The 19,790-nt window shown below is 34.2% G+C and overlaps 1 protein-coding gene across 3 annotated transcripts in view; it reads right to left on the bottom strand.

Moving 5' to 3' along the window:
* Positions 1-19,790, bottom strand: part of MYCBP2 (MYC binding protein 2, E3 ubiquitin protein ligase) — a 173,446-nt gene that overhangs the window by 20,800 nt on the left and 132,856 nt on the right. For all 3 annotated transcript variants that reach the window (XM_026849212.1, XM_026849204.1, XM_026849219.1), the window contains 14 exons: positions 16,192-17,835; positions 14,707-14,876; positions 13,689-13,933; positions 12,833-13,000; positions 11,005-11,162; positions 10,385-10,584; positions 9,005-9,154; positions 6,097-6,257; positions 5,346-5,502; positions 4,477-4,701; positions 3,774-3,839; positions 1,309-1,548; positions 1,074-1,172; positions 41-121 (listed from right to left, as the gene is read on the bottom strand). In XM_026849212.1, the coding sequence (XP_026705013.1) occupies positions 41-121; positions 1,074-1,172; positions 1,309-1,548; positions 3,774-3,839; positions 4,477-4,701; positions 5,346-5,502; positions 6,097-6,257; positions 9,005-9,154; positions 10,385-10,584; positions 11,005-11,162; positions 12,833-13,000; positions 13,689-13,933; positions 14,707-14,876; positions 16,192-17,835 (3,764 nt within the window). The remainder of the gene's footprint in view (positions 1-40; positions 122-1,073; positions 1,173-1,308; positions 1,549-3,773; positions 3,840-4,476; positions 4,702-5,345; positions 5,503-6,096; positions 6,258-9,004; positions 9,155-10,384; positions 10,585-11,004; positions 11,163-12,832; positions 13,001-13,688; positions 13,934-14,706; positions 14,877-16,191; positions 17,836-19,790) is intronic.

Here is a 19,790-nt window from a genome sequence, read left to right on the forward strand (position 1 = left end):
ATGAACATTTAATCCTCAAAGCATTTCAGAATGAACAAACCTGCTTCTGCAAATTTGTCAGTTTGCTCCGGCTGAATATGATCCCTACCATGTGCTCCTTTAGGTCTGCATCTGATGTTGCCTTCATAAAAAAGCATATTTGATATTAGAACAAGATTTTCAAGAACACTTCCTAATTACTGCAGCAATTAACATGGAATATCAACAAACTTTGTTCTAAAAGTTTGTAGCTTTTTGGTACAGAGAAATAAGATACATAAGCAAGATCAATTTAACTATGGTTAATAAATACCTCTTAGATGTATTTACTTTCTTTCTAAGAGGAAATTTGAGCATGACATAAATTAATAAGCAAAACAAGTGAAGTACAATTATCTGAGATTCAATCTCTTCACGTAGCTTAATGCAATCACTGATTAAGTCTTTATAAAGCAGTGCATGGAATACATTTTTCAATTTATATGTTTCACAATAAAAGGAACAGGGAACACACAAGTTATTGCACAGCAGGTGTGACAAAAATACACTTTTACAAAAATAATTCGTGGAGTTCATGGAACTTATTGCCACTAGATACTGGGTAGAGGAAAACCATACATTATCTGAAAAACAAAATCACTTTCATACAGTCCAATTTTGGCTATTAAACATGACAGTCCACTTACAGTGACCTTTTCAGCAACACTTCTTAAACTAATCCTTGCTGGAATACAGGAGAGTATAATGGGTAAAAAGGATGTTCGTGAAGTTTCTTAATACTTTTTCTCTAAACATCAACAGAGCCCCTCTTAAGGCACAATGCAATGGGCAAGAAGGACTTTCAGGTTGACCAGTACTGCAGGTGCCAAGTACTTCTGTAATTGTAGGCATAAATTGCGCCACCTAAACCCATATGCTCTAATTATAATTTACTAATAAAAAAAAAAAGATAATTTTTTTTAAAAAAAGCAATTGTGATATTTTACTTCTGTTTTGATCTGAAAATTATGTAGCATAAGACATACAACAAATACTGAAAATCATGCTAGATAATTTTTTCAGCCAAGTATTATTGATAGAATACAAATAAATACATTGTGTACTTTTTCTTCTCCTTCTGGGGAAGACAACAGTGCTTTCTCTTCTTGTTCTGGGGTTGGTTCAGCATCTCCAGAGATGAGTTTTCCAAATACCTGGAAGAAAGACAGTGACAATTAGCTTATCTCAAAGACAAACTTGTGCAGATGTGACATTTTACATCAAAACATAAAGTACTAAATTCTACAATTTATAGTAACTTTCACTGTAAACACATCATTAAAATCCCACCTGGGATGTAATAAGTCGGAATACTCGCAGTGTCTCAGATTCACAGTTTCTTTGTTGAGCTACACTTGCAGAAATCTGGCCTGCTATTTTAATGCTTTCACCATCTTTCCATCCAAGAATTTTCACTTGTCGAACTCTCAGTGTGTTCTCTGGACCCTTCAATTCAATTTTGATGATGTGATTATCACCCCCAGGAAGTTCACTTGTTACCCAGCCAATATGTCTTGAATCCAAGTCTACCTATTAAACAGGAATATAAAGATGGGAACTGACATTACATCAAACAAAAAGTCACCTACCTCTAAAACAAACCTATTATGTATCACTGGAACCAATACAGTGTTTGCTATGAAATTTCCATCCTGAGAGGTAGGACTATCATATTTACTTATAAAAATATTCAACCTCATGAATTCAGATTAAAAAAGTTTTCAAACTTAAAGAAAAATCACATACAGTAATTTATTTTTTGTCTTTAAAGCCTATTAGAAATAGTGTCCTATCTATCCCTTTTATCCTCTAAGCAACAGTTCACACATTAAAAAAAACACTTTGAACTAGTATTTCCTCACTACTTGTCATTTAAAAGAAATTGCCATAATTTAACTGAAAATATAACACGCAATTTCATCCCTATTCACATAAACCCCTGCCAAAGAAACTGTAACTGTGGAAGCCAATGTCTCATTTAAATAACTGTAAAAAAAAAAATCAGATTAAGTTCATTTTAAAATATAGTTTTAAAAAAAAGAATGTAAATAATGTTGTATGATTTAAACTGTGATGTCACTACTGGAAGCCAAAACCTGATAGGGTGCAGTGACTCGCATCATCGCTCAGAGCAACCTTGAGTGGGCCTAAATTACAATTGTCCCTGAGCCAAGTGAGCCACCTCTTGTATCCACAGGCTCATTTGTAATCAAGCCAGTATTTGTTCTTTCCCATTTCTATGCTAATTCTCAATGTCTGCATCAAACTGTGCTGCAGCAGACAAGGCGCTTTGTTTTTTCTTAAAATACTATGAACCAGGGTATGCATGAGTTACAGTATAGTATGTGGGTGTGTTTGAAAATAAAAAAACCTGTTGGAGGAGTGTCAGAGGACTGTTCAGCAAAGAGGAAGCAAAGCTGCATCGAGTCCTGCCTATCTTCTGGGAGTGAACCAACCCTGGAAGAATGCCTGGACACTGTGTTTGAGCAGACAAGGCCAGGGAGCAAGCTAACAACCTGTATGAATGACCATGTGTCCAGTGCCTGAGCTCTGCTGTGGCCTTCTTTTCTTTCGCTGGATAGCCAGGCATACCAAGTGAGTCTTCTCACAAAAAAAAGTAATCTCCAAGAGGAGCAGGTGTGTCCCAATCTATATTTTGTATCTATACATAAAGACTTACAAAGAAATACACACACAGAACCTTTTTATCTGTCTACATATATATACGCACTCTTACTTAACTGTTTAGTATGAGCCCACTGTACTGAAGTTTTGTTTCTTCAGATTTGTAACATCCTTTGGAGTTGTATCTTTGTCTTAAAATGCTCTCTGAGGCTAAGAGGTAGAGAAAAGCAAACTCTCTCTCTGTTGTAAGACAATACGTCTTCTTTAAAAATGTTACCACAGACTGTCAATAACCAAATATTAAAGTTTTAAGCCCAAAATGGCAACTGCCTGCTTGAAACCTTAAATACCTTTGATGGGTCACATCAGTGCCAAAATATAAAACACTGTTCTCTGTATAAAAAAAAATGCATCTATCATTTGGCTTAGCAACAGAAGTACAAAGACTGAATACCATTCTGAATATGAGTCACCAGACAGAAGTCTTCAGCTACCTGGAATTGAGAACTAAACTGGCAGGGTAAAATGTGTGCTTATAAATGTGTATTAGATCATGTAACTAGAAAAACTTGTGTTGAGCGTAAATGATTTATGTTCTACTTTCTACTCATTTTAATGCTGCTAACTCTTTAAGCTGCATTTCTCTAATGAAAAATGATTCCATGAAGCAGATAAAACGCAATGACAGTGCAACACTAAGAAGCTAGGCATAAGAATATCTAACAACATGTAATGCTACTTAATGCAATTATTTCAGATATATTCAGATATGCATACCCTAGAAAAAATATCAAACAGCTTGTTGTACCTTATAAAACACAACCTAAATAGTCTTTTTGGAAATGTTTTACATGATCACTTATCCTTTCAGTTGTAGTAATAGAAAAAAATAAAAATCAAAGGAACATTTTATACTACCCTGTTCTGCTTCAGTAAAAGCTTGAGCAATATTCAGTATGTATGACTGAATTCTGCTATTAACAATACAGTCTTTTCCAAGAATGATGCCTGATACTTGTAAAACAATTTACCTACTGCAACAAATGGAAAACATTTGCTTAGAAAAATCTCTGCTATATGCAGCCAAAAAATGACAGCAATTTTTCAGTGTCAACTGTTAAAATGTTTACCTGCTTTATTCTGCAGAGATCTTCTACTGCCTTGCCAGTTAGGAAGGTCATTGAAGTTACTTTGTTCTGCAACAGACAAGCAAAATAAGTACAACACACTTCAACTGAGGACCATTCTGACTATTTCTTCTGTATTATAAGAGTATGTACATAAAAGAAAAACACGTTGTTTTATTACAAAAAAAATATTTTAGAAGTGATCAAAACCAAGCACAAAGAATTCCAAAGCACAGCTCTCCAAAAATAATAAATTGCTCCTTGTATTAAAACCTGTAGTTGAATTGAAGACATATTTGTAACATTGCTGTACAGATCAATCAACATGAATGTAGGAAGTCTAGAAAGTATTTTGGATTTCAAAAAAACTCCTTGTTTGAATCCTTCTATAGAAATTGTGTGCAGGAAAAGTAACTTAAGAATAATTAAATGCTTGAAAATGTATCTGAAATTGAACATGCCACTGAGAATTAAGTTTCCCAGTCTTTGGTTCATGCAAACTGCAACTTTAGTTGGATTGGTCTGATCATATCAGGGATTGCTTTCAAAACCACAGGAATTTGAAACTTTACTCTGAAATGTAAGCTTCTGAATTAGAATTACAAACTGAAGCGGACAAAGAAAACTATGGTTCTTGATTGATAAATATATACAGATTTGACTAGGTACCTTCAATGGGAGACATTTAATCTCATTTTCCTCTTACCCCAAGATCTCTGGAATTGTCTACATGAACACACACGTAACGCGCATTGATTCCTTTTACACAGTTAATTGTGATGTTTTTAGTTTTGTTCTTATCTTCATCTCCTGACTCCCAGAATGTTTCTGTTGACCCATCTGTTAAACTGCCAATCATGGCAGGTCGGCTTGATGTTTTAATGTCAACAATGCTGGTTAGATCTTTTAGACAAACCACTATACACAGTTCCTGTGAAAGCAAATGAAAATACGTAAAATAACTGAAAGTGAGCCAAAATACAGGCATTATTTACAATTTTTAAAGCCAGAGACATTTCTGTTCTGAGAAATATGCTCTCTGAATTAAAGAAGAAATTTGTCATTTATTGGTTCTAATTATTCAGCCCTTTAAGCCAATGGAAATATTAATAGCAGATGAATAAGTAAATGCCTAAATGTATTAATAAATGGAAGAAAAAAACTTAAAAATATTAATCAGGAGTATTAATTTGTGCTCCTCAGAATAACGGAAGGAAATAAAAAGATATAAACAAATAAGAAATGGAAGTACACAGCATTTAAAAAATGAACTCAATGAACCAAATGAATTAACTAAACGAACTGTAAGAGATCCACAAACACCTTATCTGCAAACAAGAACTTAAAAAGCACTGCTCCAAAATTTAGGTTTGAGTGATATACAGGCTAAGGGTCACTATTTGAACCTCTAAAATTAAATATGAGAACCTGAATATCAGCAACAAGATCCCAAACTGAGATACATTCAAGGAAATATGACATTGCAATAATGAATATTTTAATTCAAATAGAATGATCATAGGAAATACAGGCTGTTCACAATTGATTTCTGCTTGAGACACATGTAATACTTGCCTGATTCATGACTTCAAAACCTGACTGAACACTGATACTAAAACTCTCTTCACTGTCTCCATCATCAGATTTAGATAAAATATTGTTGATATGATGAAAAACATTGCTCTGGTGCAGGAACTGATGATCAGATTGTTTGAATTTGAGACTCCAGCACCTGAAAACACATTTAGCAGACTTTGAAATTTTGAATATTGTTTAAAAGACATAACCTACCAGTGAAACTTCTTCAAATATTTTCTATAAACATTTAACTTAAAGTTTTTGCAGGATCTTAAGTGTTTCTACGCATCTCTCTGAAGAAGGCAGGAATAAACTTTTCTTAGAATCTTAACAGTGAATAGAATCACTGTTGTTCAGTTTGTATCGTTTGAGACAGATACACAGGAAAGTTCAAACAGTTTAAGGATACTATTCAGATGACAGATTTCTGAGCAAAAGGTATTACACTACCATGCACACACACACAGATTCTACCATATTAATAATATCTGTTTCTTTCATAGTGGATATAGTGCAAAATTTAAGAGCGAATACATTTTTTTTCTACATAACATTTCATAATATTATCTAGATGTATGAACACATACATACATCTTTTACATACATCTCTCCTATGCATAAGGATAGACATGCTCCTTTTCACACAGGCGCATAAAGTTGTTTCAAACTTCCTATCTACACTGCAAAATCTTTTCATCTACAATGTTACGTTTCCAGTCTCTTAAGACTTTTCTTAATTTGTGCTTACCTTAAGGCCATTTGCTGTAATGCACTACCACTGGGAAGAGACATCATAAGATCAGAGATAGTCTGGAGAAGGCGATGAAAAGTGTGCGGTAATGGGTGAGCTGCTTCGCCAGCAATCACTATATCTGACAGAGGATGTTCACATACTCTTGTGTCTTTTTCCTACGATGCAAAGCAATTTCTATGTTATTAACAGACTTTCAGAGAAAAAAAGGTTAAATAAAAACATTTATGATATTTCGTTTAATAACAACTGCAACAATCCTATAATGAATGTGAACTTCAAAGTAGCTCCTGTCAGAGAATTTTTACAATAACAAGTTATACATGAAAAACAATCAAGGAATTTGGGAAATATACTGTATATATCACATATTTCTCATGATTTACAGATGTGAAACATTACACTGCAATAATCTGAAAACAAACAAACTAGAAAAAATAACATATTCCAGCTGTAAATAACAACTTCTTTGACAGTAAAACTCAGCCATAACAAACTTGCTAATTAAGCTAAGGTTATCAGCTGCTTTATTTCATTAGAGATATGAAAATAATGATTTTTAGTTAAGTTGTGTCAGTATCAGAATGGCTTTGCACTAGGAGCCAAGCTCCACTGGGCAGTGGGTATGAAAGCAGTGGCAGAGGACCAGCAAGGTGTGTTATGGGAAGAGTAGCAGAGAAAAAGGAGGAGGTTGTGATCATGATATCCTGTTTCAGAAGGTAGGGCAATAGTCATCTACGAAGGATATGAATTGTTTCCTCTGCTGCTTTTTTAAAAGAAAATCTGATCCTTCTTGAACCATGGAACCCAGCTGCATGTCCCCCAACACACTGACATCCAAAGCCAGATTCAAGCTTAGTATTTTAAACGCAATTATCAATGTATGTTCTGGTAAGTAGGTTTCCCATGGATCTTGACTGATTGAAGGCCTAGAAATGCTATGGTATTATTTGAAATTAATTTTAGGCACATGCTTAACTAGACATCATCAAAACAGACATTTCTTTGTATTTTCCTGGAGGGTATGATGTGATAAAGTGTACTCAGCGTATGAAGTAGGAAGCATGAGATTGAACTCTAGACTAAATAGAATCAATTATTCAGAAAAAGTTCAAAGCCTAGGTCAAGGGTCCTGTCTACACAGATAGCAACCTGCTCCCCTATCTCCCCTGCAGCTTAGTAATTCTTGCATTTTGTTTTGCTTTAGCAAAAAAGGCAGAGAGGACACTGCCCTTGAACCTATACCTTACACATCAAAACATTTATGGTTCTAGATCTCTAGCCGCCATTTTTACAGAATTCATCACTGGGGTTTCTCGCCCTTTCCCAGTATATTAAAGAATACATAAAAATATTTCACATAAGGAAATCAATCCTAGTTGTGGAAAAGCCTTGGATTTATTACACTGTGTACATACATTTACATGGGGTTTTTTATTATATGATCAGACTACTGAAGGAAGATTTTGTGATTTGAATACATATCACTTCAGTGATATTTAACGCTTAGCTGAAAACTGTTGCCAGTTTCTTGTATGCCATAAAATTAATCATCCCAGCCAAGTGACCAAGGGAAATATTGAAGTTCCCCCTTCAAATCAAAAGAAAAGCAACATTCACACCAAAGAGGAAGTGGCATATTTAACATTTCTTTCTAATGCCCTTTATCTTTCAGTCAGTATTATACAAACTACATCTAAGACAGTATTTGTTTATTCTTTTATATAGTAAAGGTCCCTATTTTGGAGGCTGACCAGCATAAGGACCAGTGGGAACACATTTCCCTCACTCTAGCAGTGCTTTTCATGTAGCAGTTGAAATTACTCCAAGGCAGAAAATTGACGGAGCCAAACACAGAAAAAAAATTCAGAATATAATACACAGAGCTACTGAAAATCAGCTTTAATGTATACACAGATGAATTTGGTACAACTTAAAATAAGTAAGTAGAATTATAAATCTGCCTGTTGATACAGTAATATGGAATAGTTGATATCCCACATAAAATTTATCACAAGATTACAGTTGCTTTATAAGCAACTGTAGCAATGTACCAGGGCTGCGATGCTGAAAAGACTAATTTCAGAACTTTTAATTTCAAAGCTGGATTAGATTTGAAGTGATAAAATTTACCCTGATTTACTAACAGCACTATGATTTCTTGAGCTATTCATTGTGGACATAATGTTTTCAGTTAGAGCTAAATCTAGAAGAGACTGTATAAAGACACCTTTCAAAAGACTGATGTGTTATACTATACCATTTTACATGCTATACTTTCAGAACTAGAGATTTTTCTTAAAGAACTAAATTAACTATACCTAGTATATATAATTAGTTACATATATAATTATTTTTATGTCTATATTTCTAAATTAATTATAGATTTTCAGAGTTAACTATGGACTTAAAGCACTGAAAGACAGCAGACAGTACAACAAAGCTTCTCTGAAAAATATCTTCTCTTTTCTCTCACCTTTTTGGGGGGCAAAGGAGGAAGAAAAAGTAAACTAAATTTTTTTGTTACTAGATTAGCTATGTGCATTTTTTTTTCCTTCTTTCCTGTGAATACTCACAAAAATAATACATTAAAAGACTGAAATTCATCAGCACACAAAATCTGGCAATTTTAGAAGAAAAAATAATTTATCTATGACTATCAGAAGAATTCAATTACAATTTAAGACTAGTAATTTTCATTCCATAATTAAAGTTCTGTTTCACAAAGAAAGGATTAAGTTTTTTTTTTTTTTTTTTTTTTTTTTTTTTTTTTTGGTGGGTGGTTTTATTTGTTTTGGTGGTGTTTTTGTGGTTTTTTTTCCACACATAATAAAAATATTTCTACATTGACTACAAAATCAACAGAGATAATGTATTTATGAAAGGAATGCTGAGCCTCACTTACTTGTTCTGTATTTTCTTTATTTGATTTATTTTCTTCATCTTCCTCTTCTTCAGGTTCTACTGGTGCAGGAGTCAGGGAAGCCACAAAATGCCATAAAATATCATGAAGAGAAGTTGTTTGAATGACATTACAAAGAAGCCAGTTGAAAGCCTAAAATAAAATACATATAAGGAGTTATTAATTGGTTAAGCAAACTTGGAGTAAAACAACTCCTTAAACTGTTTATATAAGGAGATGCACTGATGCTTTTGGACAGGCAAATAATAATGTAGAGGTCTTCAAGTAAGACACAGTGCTCTATAGCTATACCAGTTTATTAAAGTGACAACTATATTGCAGGGGACATAGCAAAGTAATTCAAAAACACCATACACAAAAACAAGTTCTTTGAAAAAAGCTTTAAGGATGAAAAAAATTCAAATTCTTATGTATTTTCAGAGATTATTAGAGGATGAGGTGGCAGTACTCCTTACTATTCAAACTCGTTAACAAACTAAAGAACCTTTATAATTCTGTAGGCTGGGATTTGGTTTCTGCCATTGACTGAATTCATCAAAACAATTAAGCCACTTAAAAAAAAATCAACATAATAAGGAAAAAAAGTTTTTTAAAAATTGTAACATTTATATGGTCTTCTAAAAGCTTTATTTATTTATAAGGTCTTCTAAAAGCTGCAATACTTCTGCATGTTGATGTTTGGAAATTTGATGAGTGGTGCTCAACAGTAGAGGTGTGTTTTTTACTTTATCTGAGATAATCCACCTATATTTTTGCAAGTTGCAAACACTTGAAAAATACCTGTGCTGTATACAAGTTCAGAAGAAACTTTACTAAAGTTTAGCTGAAGTTAAAAAAAAATGGCCTCAATGATGATGCCTCTTGTAGCTTTTATTTAAGTAACTGATCTTTAATGGATCTTTTGGTCACTCATTCATTAGCCACGAAACAGGGGCAGCATTCACCCATCTCAGAATGAAGTTGTGAAATATCTAGATATTGACAGCAACAAAACAATTCTAAAGACTACGCAGTCCAAGATTTGAAAAAGGTATGGCAAGTAAGACCAGGAAGATGCTGATCAAACAAGGAAAATACAGTATATGTATAATTGATTTTTGCAGCCTTAATAATAATAGTTTATCAGAGATTTTTCTACACAACAGATATACTATCAAAAAAGGTTTACAGGCAATGCTTTTGTATTAGTAACTTTTAGAGTTAATAATACAATTAAGTGAACTTTTAGAATAGGTTTACTGTACATCATAAAATATTTTTTTTTGTTTTTTAATCTATATAAAAATGATTTAAAAAAAAAACTGAGAAAGAATTTACAAATGCCTTATTTTAATCATGCAAGATCCGTTAGTACATTAATACCTCCATGGCAAAGACTCGGCAAGCAGATTTCCGTAAGGCTTGTTTCATTGCTATTTCAAGTCCTTCCAGATCATGATGCTGTATTACAAATGCCAGTACTGGCCACTGGAAATTTCTCTCTCCTTTGGAAAGAGAGCTGTGGGCGGAGATTAACCGAGAAAGTTCAGGAGATGGATGTCTCAGAAGAGAGGACCCCACTTCTATTCAAAAGCATAAAAATACGCATACATTAGATTCTTTGGCATTTTAATTTTATAGCCACAGTAAAAATAAAAAGCAATAGAGCAATATTCAAAATGATATTTTTGTTAATTTTTCTCATGAGAAAAATGTGTTAAAAAAAGCAACGTGGAAAAATTATACTTCCACGGAGAAAAAACCACCACTAACTTTTAAATCAAGCACAAAAAATGCACCACAGATTTCAGAAGCACTGTAATTCCTGAACTGTTCATAGGCTAATCCTATATGGATTAACAAACAGCTAATGGTTTTTAAAAAACAGAAATAAAAGTCATGACATGTATTTATAAAAATTGCATTTGTCTATGGTTTCCAAGAAGAACTGCAAATCCATATCCTTAAATATTTTTCAGTGCTTCTAATGTCTGTGCCCTTACCTGCATCTCCACTGTTGACTCGTCTCCTAGGGATTGCCTTTACACGTGCTGGTAAAATTGAGTGCTGTTTGTCATATTCTGATGCAACAACTGAATATGATCTTTGAAAGACTGTACGCTTCGCAAGATCTGTATCTGTTATTGGACTGGTTTCCAAACTACAAAGAAATGAGTGAAGTTATAGACCCATTAACAAATATATAGCGTACACTTGAATTATATATAAACATTAAAGACACACGAATCTCATAATGACAATGCTACGATTGCATGAAAGTTTGTCTTATGTACCTAATAATTGTTTAAATGCTGGAAAAGAAGGAGCACATATTAGAATTACATGTGGTGAAAAAGTATGCAAGTGCTTTATAAACGAATGTAATGATGTACACAGTAAGTTTCAAGAATTTAGGTATTGTTTTAGAGAGACTACAAACATTCAGATCATGCCTGAATTGGAGTTTCAGACCAAATTTGCACTGAGAATGCATGTGAAAAGTCTATGGGGTGAATTTTTAATATGCAAGCCAACTGAAATTTAGAACTTTGCGTGAAGTAAAAGTTTTTAATATCATTAAAGCCAATTTTCAATTGCTACAGCTACACCTCTGACATGTTTTACTCCTTACCTTCAGTGGACTTACAGTCTGCAGAAGAACTCCCAGCTTATCCTGTCCCTACAGGCCTCAGGAGACCATGGTGTCCACAGATTTAATAAAGGAATATACCGATACGATTCACTCTTAAGGAGTTTTGTTAGAAAAGTTCTATTTCTGAAAAGACTACATTGTAGATTGTAGCATTCCAATAAACTGTTTTTGCAGTCAGTATAAAATATAACAGTTTGAAATAAAAACAGATTAAAAGCAAGTTTTCTCCTCATTACATCCTCATTATGAGGAATCACTGTTTGATATCTGAAAACACCGAGCATCTAAGTTGAATTCAGACTATTATTATGCAACAGTAAGAGCCTTTTTTTTTTTTTCCCCCTGGCAAACCAAAAAATTCTGTAATTACTTGAATTAGATCATAATAAACTTAATGAGATAAGAAAAATGACATAACTTGACGGAAACCATCTAGCACTCTTGGTCCTAGATAGTATTAAGTTGTCATTTCTTCAGTGACATTTTAACATCCCACAGAAAGAAGCAGCAACATTTCCTTTGAAAAATATAAGTTAATGAAATTCCCTCCTTTTCAAACTTCCTTTCAGCATGAAATCCTGGAAGATAACAGCTACTTTCTTTCAAAAAGGTCATTAATCTCCACTACAGTCAGCTGTGTTAAACAGAAATACAAGGGGAAAAAAATGGTGCATTTTTAAGGAGTTCACAAGAGGTATGGTTCTTGGACCACTGCTCTTTAGATCACTTTTTGAGTTCTGCAGTTTTGGAGATTTTGGAAAAACTTTACTTGTCTCTACAGAGAGATAAACAGGCCTGGAATAAGGACTATAGATGAATTTCCCTAAGGAAAATTCATCAATTTATGAACAACCTGTTTTTCATATTTAGGTTCTAAAACCAAGACCATTCTAGAGAGAAGCAATTGATATGCATTATAGTTAAAAGTTTAAAATCCAAATTGCAAACTTGGATTACTAGCGGTTGAAAATATGCCTGATATGCTATGATTCACTGAAGATATTTTTCTAATTAAAGCTTCATATGTTTTCAATTTTTTTGCTGCCATTTCAGAGATTGATCTGGGCTGATCTGATACTTTAGCTACTTAACTAGAGCAACCTTTACTTTTTTTTTAAATTGTTGTTATGCTAATACTTTAGCATTTGTATATAGTACCTAGAATTACAAGCAAGTACCTTGGGGGCATAGATTTCATGTTACTCTCTGGCTCTTCAAAGACATTAGGGCTTGCATCAGGAGTAACTGAGATGTACGGTGCAGGTACTGAAGTTGAGCGCAGGTACCTCATCTCATCCTGGAAGAGGTTGTCATCCTGGTATCCAACAAAATTTTCATGATGATGCCTACATCAAATTAGATTTTAAAATTAGGATTAAGGATTACAAATTCCTGAAACACACACACACAAAAGTTCTTTGCCAATACATTTCGCCAGCTGACGCTATTCATTTACTCCTCACCTAATGCATTTAAGGTGGTTGTGACTTATAAGTGTTAGTGGAAAATATAATGCCATTTTCAACAAACAGAGAGTGGAGATCACCCTTTGCTATCTTCCAGGATTTTTATTAGATATTTCCATTATGTATTTTAGGCTCAGATGTCTATCCATCATAAACATGAGACACTACAGTGAAATCTACTTCGAAATACCAAGTAAGTACAAGTCTTCTGGCTTCCTTCTTACTATTTTTAGCTGTGAAGAGACAAAAGCAGCACATATGTCTGCTACTAACACAGTAAATTAAACCCTTCAAGAAATTCTAAATTCTTTGGACAGAAGCTAAGCTGTTGTTAAAAAATACCTAGTATCCAAAAGCTACTCAGGGCATATTTGACCCCTGGAGCAAATACAGTCTAAGAAACCAAACAAGATCATGGAAACAAGAGAAAGAAGAACAAAGACAATACAGAATTAGGAAAATATGTATTTTTCTATGTAAGTTTCAGTTTAGTTTATACACACATTTTTATTCAACACCATAAATAGATGAGTATTAAAATCAACATTCATAAAATTCCTTGAATTACCTTGCTAAAGTCTGGAGATAAAGACATGGCATTTTAATAGGAAAGTCTTCAGAAATTCCTTCTTTGACACTGGGGAGTTGAGATTGGAATGCTTTTGCAGGGTGATAGCAGAGGATACTGGGCTCAGCAGCACTACTCAGTGACAGTAAATACAGTGCATTGGCTTTAATCACTTGATGAGCTTCCAGAGTTGGCAAGGCACGAGGAGTCTTAACTTGCATTGGTTTTCTCCTGGATTGTTTAATCTAGCAAAATTTTAAAAGGGGATATTTAAATTATACATCATCACAGGAAAAGCGGACAATGTCACTTATACTAAAGTTGCTTGATTCTTCCTGTTACAAAACACTTTCTATTACAAAATGGCACTTCTCATAACTTGGCAAACTTTAATTATTAAACAGCTGAAAGTTTTGATGTTTGCCTAAGGATGAATTTTGTGTGCAAAAAGTTTCAAAAATAAATTAGTATTGCTCTGCTTATCTTAAAACCTCAACACACTTTAAGCAAGAATTTGAAATTGGTCATGGAAGACCAACATAAGAACACCTCCTCTGGTACTAGTCCCATTAAAAATTGCTCTAGTTTGCCCAGTGTTTGGCACCTCTATCCAATGATCTGGATGATTAAGATCATTAAAGAAACTACAAACATACAAAGTTAAAACAGCAGTCATATTTCAGTAGTCAAATAAAACAGAATTCAATGTTAAATAAACTGACACATACTTTAAATTAGGTATTACATCATATGTTGCAGTTGTATTGGGATAAAAAATAAAATTACTTCATGAATTTGAAAACACTATCATCTGAAGCGAAGAAATCTTGTCAGAAGTAATCAGCAAAGTTTCTATCTTAATATTTTAAACCTATCAATACATAAGTGGATATTCCAAAACCTTTCAGGATACTAAAATTCCAAATTTTTTAAACCGGCACAACTTTATGTTCACGTTGTGAACACAGTACTATTAAGCAGATAGAGTGCTAAACATATGAGAAACAGATGAATATACCTTCTCTCTTGCTGCTGCTTGCTTTTCACGAAGATATTTTTCTCTGCATCGATCACAAACCAAATACCAAGTGCTTCCTCCAATACCACCATCGCCACAATTACCAGCCCATCCTCCACAAAAGTGCCCAATGCTATTATAACCTTGGCCACCTGCGTAACGGCCACAACCTACATCAGGGAAAACCATGAAAAGTTATTTCAAAAGAAAGATTATTATTATTATTATTATTATTTATTACTGTGAAAGAGGGATGGAGGGGGAAGGAAAACATTTCTCTTTTCCTTGCCTAATTTCCTCTTTCTCTGTATATCTGAATTGATTAAAAAACAAGGTACATGTCCATGTATTCCAGCAGCATCTAAAGAATCCAGATGCACTGTAGTTTTCAAATTTTTGTTCTGAATTCGTCCAAAGCATCAACAACTATTCATACAGTTAAGTGAGGGTGAGGTCAGTATTATGTGTTAGCCAACATTATCTATAATTTAACAAACACAACCCATCCCCCCTCTAGCAAAGCTTAAAAGGGAATGAAGTACACTCCCCTTTGCTGATTACTGGTTTTCAGAAAGAATCAGGGAATTGATAATTGCTGTGTAATAAGGCTCCTGAATTTTACTTTAACTTTGCATACAGTGCTAAAATAAGTGCATACAACATCAGCCTGAACTTACTGGCAAAATAATTAGTTATGTTTACAATCTAGAAAACACAGAAGGCATTTTGTATCTAAGAAGGCTACTTATTACTAGCTATATAGTAGCTAATCCCTTCTGTTAGCAATCCCATTTCTAAAGAAAACACAACTTACACATATTTTGAATTCCGCTAGCTAAGATAATGCCTAACTAGCATTGATTTACTTAATTTTCCTAAAATTAAACAAACCCCTGAAAAAAATTCAGGGACCCACATGAAGAGATAAAATAACAGACTCAGGTTGTATTTTACAATACAAATTGTCTAGAGACTCTAACTGGAATTTTTTATTATTTTTAAGATAAATTTAAACCAAAAAAATTAAGTCACTGATTCCCAGTGCTGACACCGCAGATAAAGAGCAGTTTTCTACTGTTCACAGCAGAATAATAATAGATAAATTTTGGCAACACAGAAACCTTAATTAATTAATCTCTTATTTTTAATTTTACTTCCAATTTTCTCAGCATACTTTCAAGTCCTGAAGTGTAACAACTGGCATGTTTCTGGAGAGCTACTGTAATGTCAGCTCATTGTTTAGGCCTTGTTTTAAACAACCTTCTCCAGCATCTTTAAAAGCTCAAATCCATAACTACTTAAAATTACTTATACAAGCATGTAAATAATTTATGAGAGTCTAAGTTTTGATTTAGCTTCTACAGTGAACTGTGTTAGAATGTTAGACAAGACAGCTTGACATATTTTCCTAACTTATTACCAAAACGTGCATGTGCAATATATTCTACAGATGGACACAGGAATTAAAAAAATATGTAATCTTACCTGGATGAGCTTGTCTCATGTGGTAAGTCACCGGATATGGATGGGATTCTCCACACAACTCACAGATGGTGTCTTTTTCAGGTCCTCCCACTGCAAGCTGAGCCATCTCGCCAAAAAGATTTCCCCTTGGCCTAGTCTCAACCTTTTCTTTTTTCTTCTTCTCTTTTTTGGTTTTCTTGTTATCTTTGTCACTTTCCTTCTTCTTTAACACAGCACAAGAACCAGGACTTGGAAAAATCATGTTTTGGGAAGCTGCTTTAATAGTCGCTAAAGAAATATCTTCCCAGAATGCTACCAAGTGCTGCAGTGTTAACGGAAGAGGAGACTTGGATTTCATTGTGTGATGACTGGATGTTTCAAAGGAGGTAGTTTCAGTTTTTCCATCTTCACACTTTTCATGCAGAGGTGGTTCTTTTAACATTGAGAGGACTTTGTTTTTATTGATGCTACCCATTTTAGATATATCTGGTCCATGAGGTGAGATGTTGAACATGTTAAGAGCAGATGATATTTCCAATGAATGTCTATTTTTCAGCTTGGTTTCTTTTTCCTCTGCAGGTTGTTGAGTAAGACTGCTTCGTATTGGTGCATGCTCTTTGGACAGTTCTGGATTAAACTTCAAAAAAGATGAACAAGCCATAGCATCATGAACTATTCCCTCATGCCAAAGAAATGCAGCAAATACAGCTCTAGCACATTCCGCAACGGAAGGTGACATTGCTTGCTTGGCAGGCTCTACAGGCTTGGAGCCATCTCCTTTGAAAAGAAAGCTGGATTTTTCCTTTTTGGGTCTTGTGTGCCTACCAGCACATTTACGGCTCACTTTTGGAGATGCTCTCATGTCTTGCTCGTCTTTCAGTGGTGCTTTTCCTATGCTGAAATGAACTTTACTAGAACCATCATCCAGACTTCTGAATTCTGTGTTGTCTTCACAGGTGCTATCCGTAATGCTGTTAGTCTTTAAAGTACTTGAAGTACATACTTCAACAACCTCACTGTGAAGATTTTCTTGTACGACATGAGGGGAAGGAGCTCTATTTTCAGTTTCTGTAACAGGTTTTCCATCTTTTGCAATAATTTTTGGTTTGGGTGAAGTGGACCTCCCCCTTAAGGGTTCTGTTAGAGGTACTTTCTTTTTGCGAAGGGTGTCTGGATCTAATGTGTAAGAATCTGATTTGGATCGTTCTCGAGGAGGATCAAGCTTTGTTTTCACAGGGGATGAAGCTTTCTGAGGTAGAGTTTTGTCATGGGGTGATGAGGATCGTGGAGAACTAGCACCAGATCTAACAGCTGTAAGTGTCTTTGTCTTTGGAGAAGATGACCGGGTTCCTGGCCCTGGAGATTCAGCTCTCAGACCAGTAGTTGTTCTTCCATCGGTTTTTAGTGTTTGCAAAGTGTTATGATTTGGAGACAAAGACCTGCTGTGAGAGTCTGACCGCAGTTTAGCAGCATCTGATTTCAGCATAAGAGACTCACTGGCAGATAAGCCTTCTGTATTCCTGGGTTTCTTCTGGTCAGCAGCAGCTCTATTCATTCGCACATCAAGCTTGGGTGACCTGCAGTCAGCTCTGTGTTTTGATGACATGTCTGATTTTCCTGCTGGAGAAATCGGTCTAGCAGCTCCTGTGAAATTCATTCGGTCACCTGTTTAGTATATTTCATAATTAAATTATTAAGTATTGGCAGTGATATCTTTAATAATACAAAACAAGGATTAAAGATTTGAACACAAGATAAAATTCAAACACATGCTTCTGCTCACATCAAAATGAAAGAAAACATAAAGGGATTTTTTTCCCCCTAAAATATTTTCAATACATTTCTTCTCCCAAAGATAGATACAAACAAGTGTTAGGAAATATTTACAGAGAAAACGCTACTATGAAGGTATCAAAAGGCACAGTTCACTATTTCCACAAAACACTAGTAAAGGAAGAACAGTTTACACCCTTACATAAAATGCCAGGAGTTAACTAAGTTTATCACAGTTGCAACAGAAACTAAGGATTATTTATTTTTTATCTCTCTGTGTGTCAGCCTGACTGCAACAAGAGACTTGCAGAAAGATCAATTGTATTACCAGATTTATTTTCTTTAATGCTCAAAAGTCAGGAAACATATGAAGTAAATACAGCTATAAGGCAAACTGAGTAAGAGGCTTACAAACATGTTTAAAATGATACACAGTGATTATCTGAGGTATCCACCTTTTTAAGACCACATACTATCAATGTTCTGCTATTGGAACACAACCTAGAAAAAAACACACACTTTTTTCAACCACTAAGCTAAACCATCAACTCTGGTCTATGATGTTCTTTTATTTTGACACAGTAATTTATTATTCCTATGCGTATTAATCCGCAGAATTCTAAGAACTATAGACAGCTTAATGCAAATAGCTGCAAAACAAGTATATGCAAGTAAGTATATTAAGCAATCTTCTTTTAATAATTCTGTGAATGTGCTCAGCCCCTCCTGCAGAATTGTGTTTTGAAAATTAAGACAAGCAGTGTTAAGTTACTTGCAAGCAATGCAGCCATTGTGAATTAAATATAACTGTATATCCACAAAATATTACACTGTAAAGTCTTGAATGCAGTTAAATAATTCTGATTTTAATGGGTTTTCCTTAGTTAAATGTAAGTTTCTCTTGTAAGACTTTAGAATTAGGTCACAGTACTTTGGATTATTTTATATTTTTAGACACTAAAAGGTTATTTCCATTTGTCTGGGTACTTTTTTGGGGAAACAACTATTTGTCAAAAAAAGAGTTTCAATTAATCAAAGAATATCTACAAATTTGGACCTTGATTTCTAATGGGAACAGAGAGGCTAGGCAGTCATCTTTTATCTAGTACCTTCAGCATTTGTTTAGAAGGTGTGAAATCTGTGTTTATTTCCTTCTGCACCATGGGATCTGAAGCAGTTCCCAACCATGAAGCCTTATCCCTATGCTAGAAAATATACAGAAGCAAGGAGTGATCTCAGGTTCTCCTTTTTTTTACCGTTACCTCTCACAATAAAAAAAAAAAAAAGTATTTTTTTGAGCAAAGTATAGCAACCCAGATGTTTCCTCAAGCTACGAAACAATTCTTATTATTTGGCTACCTCCATATTTAAGGAGCTTATATTAAAACAAACAGCAACAGGAAAAAGTGAAGGATACTTGTATTAGAATATTTAATAAGCCTGAAGGTTAGGGTACTATCCTGGCTTCCCAAGATGTGGGACATGATAGGAACTCATATTTCTTCAGGCACAGAAGAAATATTCTGTCTATATTCAGGAACAATATGCCAAATGTAAATAGTGGAATATAAGGAGAACTTCTCAAAGGTCATCATGATCAATTTTTAAAGTCCAATCTGTCTTTAGTATTCTTTTCTTATACAAATCACTGAAATTTGAAATAAGACAATTAGGGTTATTTTTGATGTGAAGTTGAATGCAAAACTGACTTTACTACTCTGAAAAAGGTAAGAAAACTAAAAGTGATGGAATACAACTGATAAATTCTCAGTCATGGCTTGCTGATGCCAGTGGCAATCAGCTGTTTTATCTGAGTAGGTTTTGAAATATTCTGCTTTCAGGACACT

The sequence above is a fragment of the Athene cunicularia genome, assembly GCF_003259725.1.
Source record: "Athene cunicularia isolate RWA chromosome 1 unlocalized genomic scaffold, athCun1 chr1_part1, whole genome shotgun sequence".
NCBI lineage: Eukaryota > Metazoa > Chordata > Aves > Strigiformes > Strigidae > Athene > Athene cunicularia.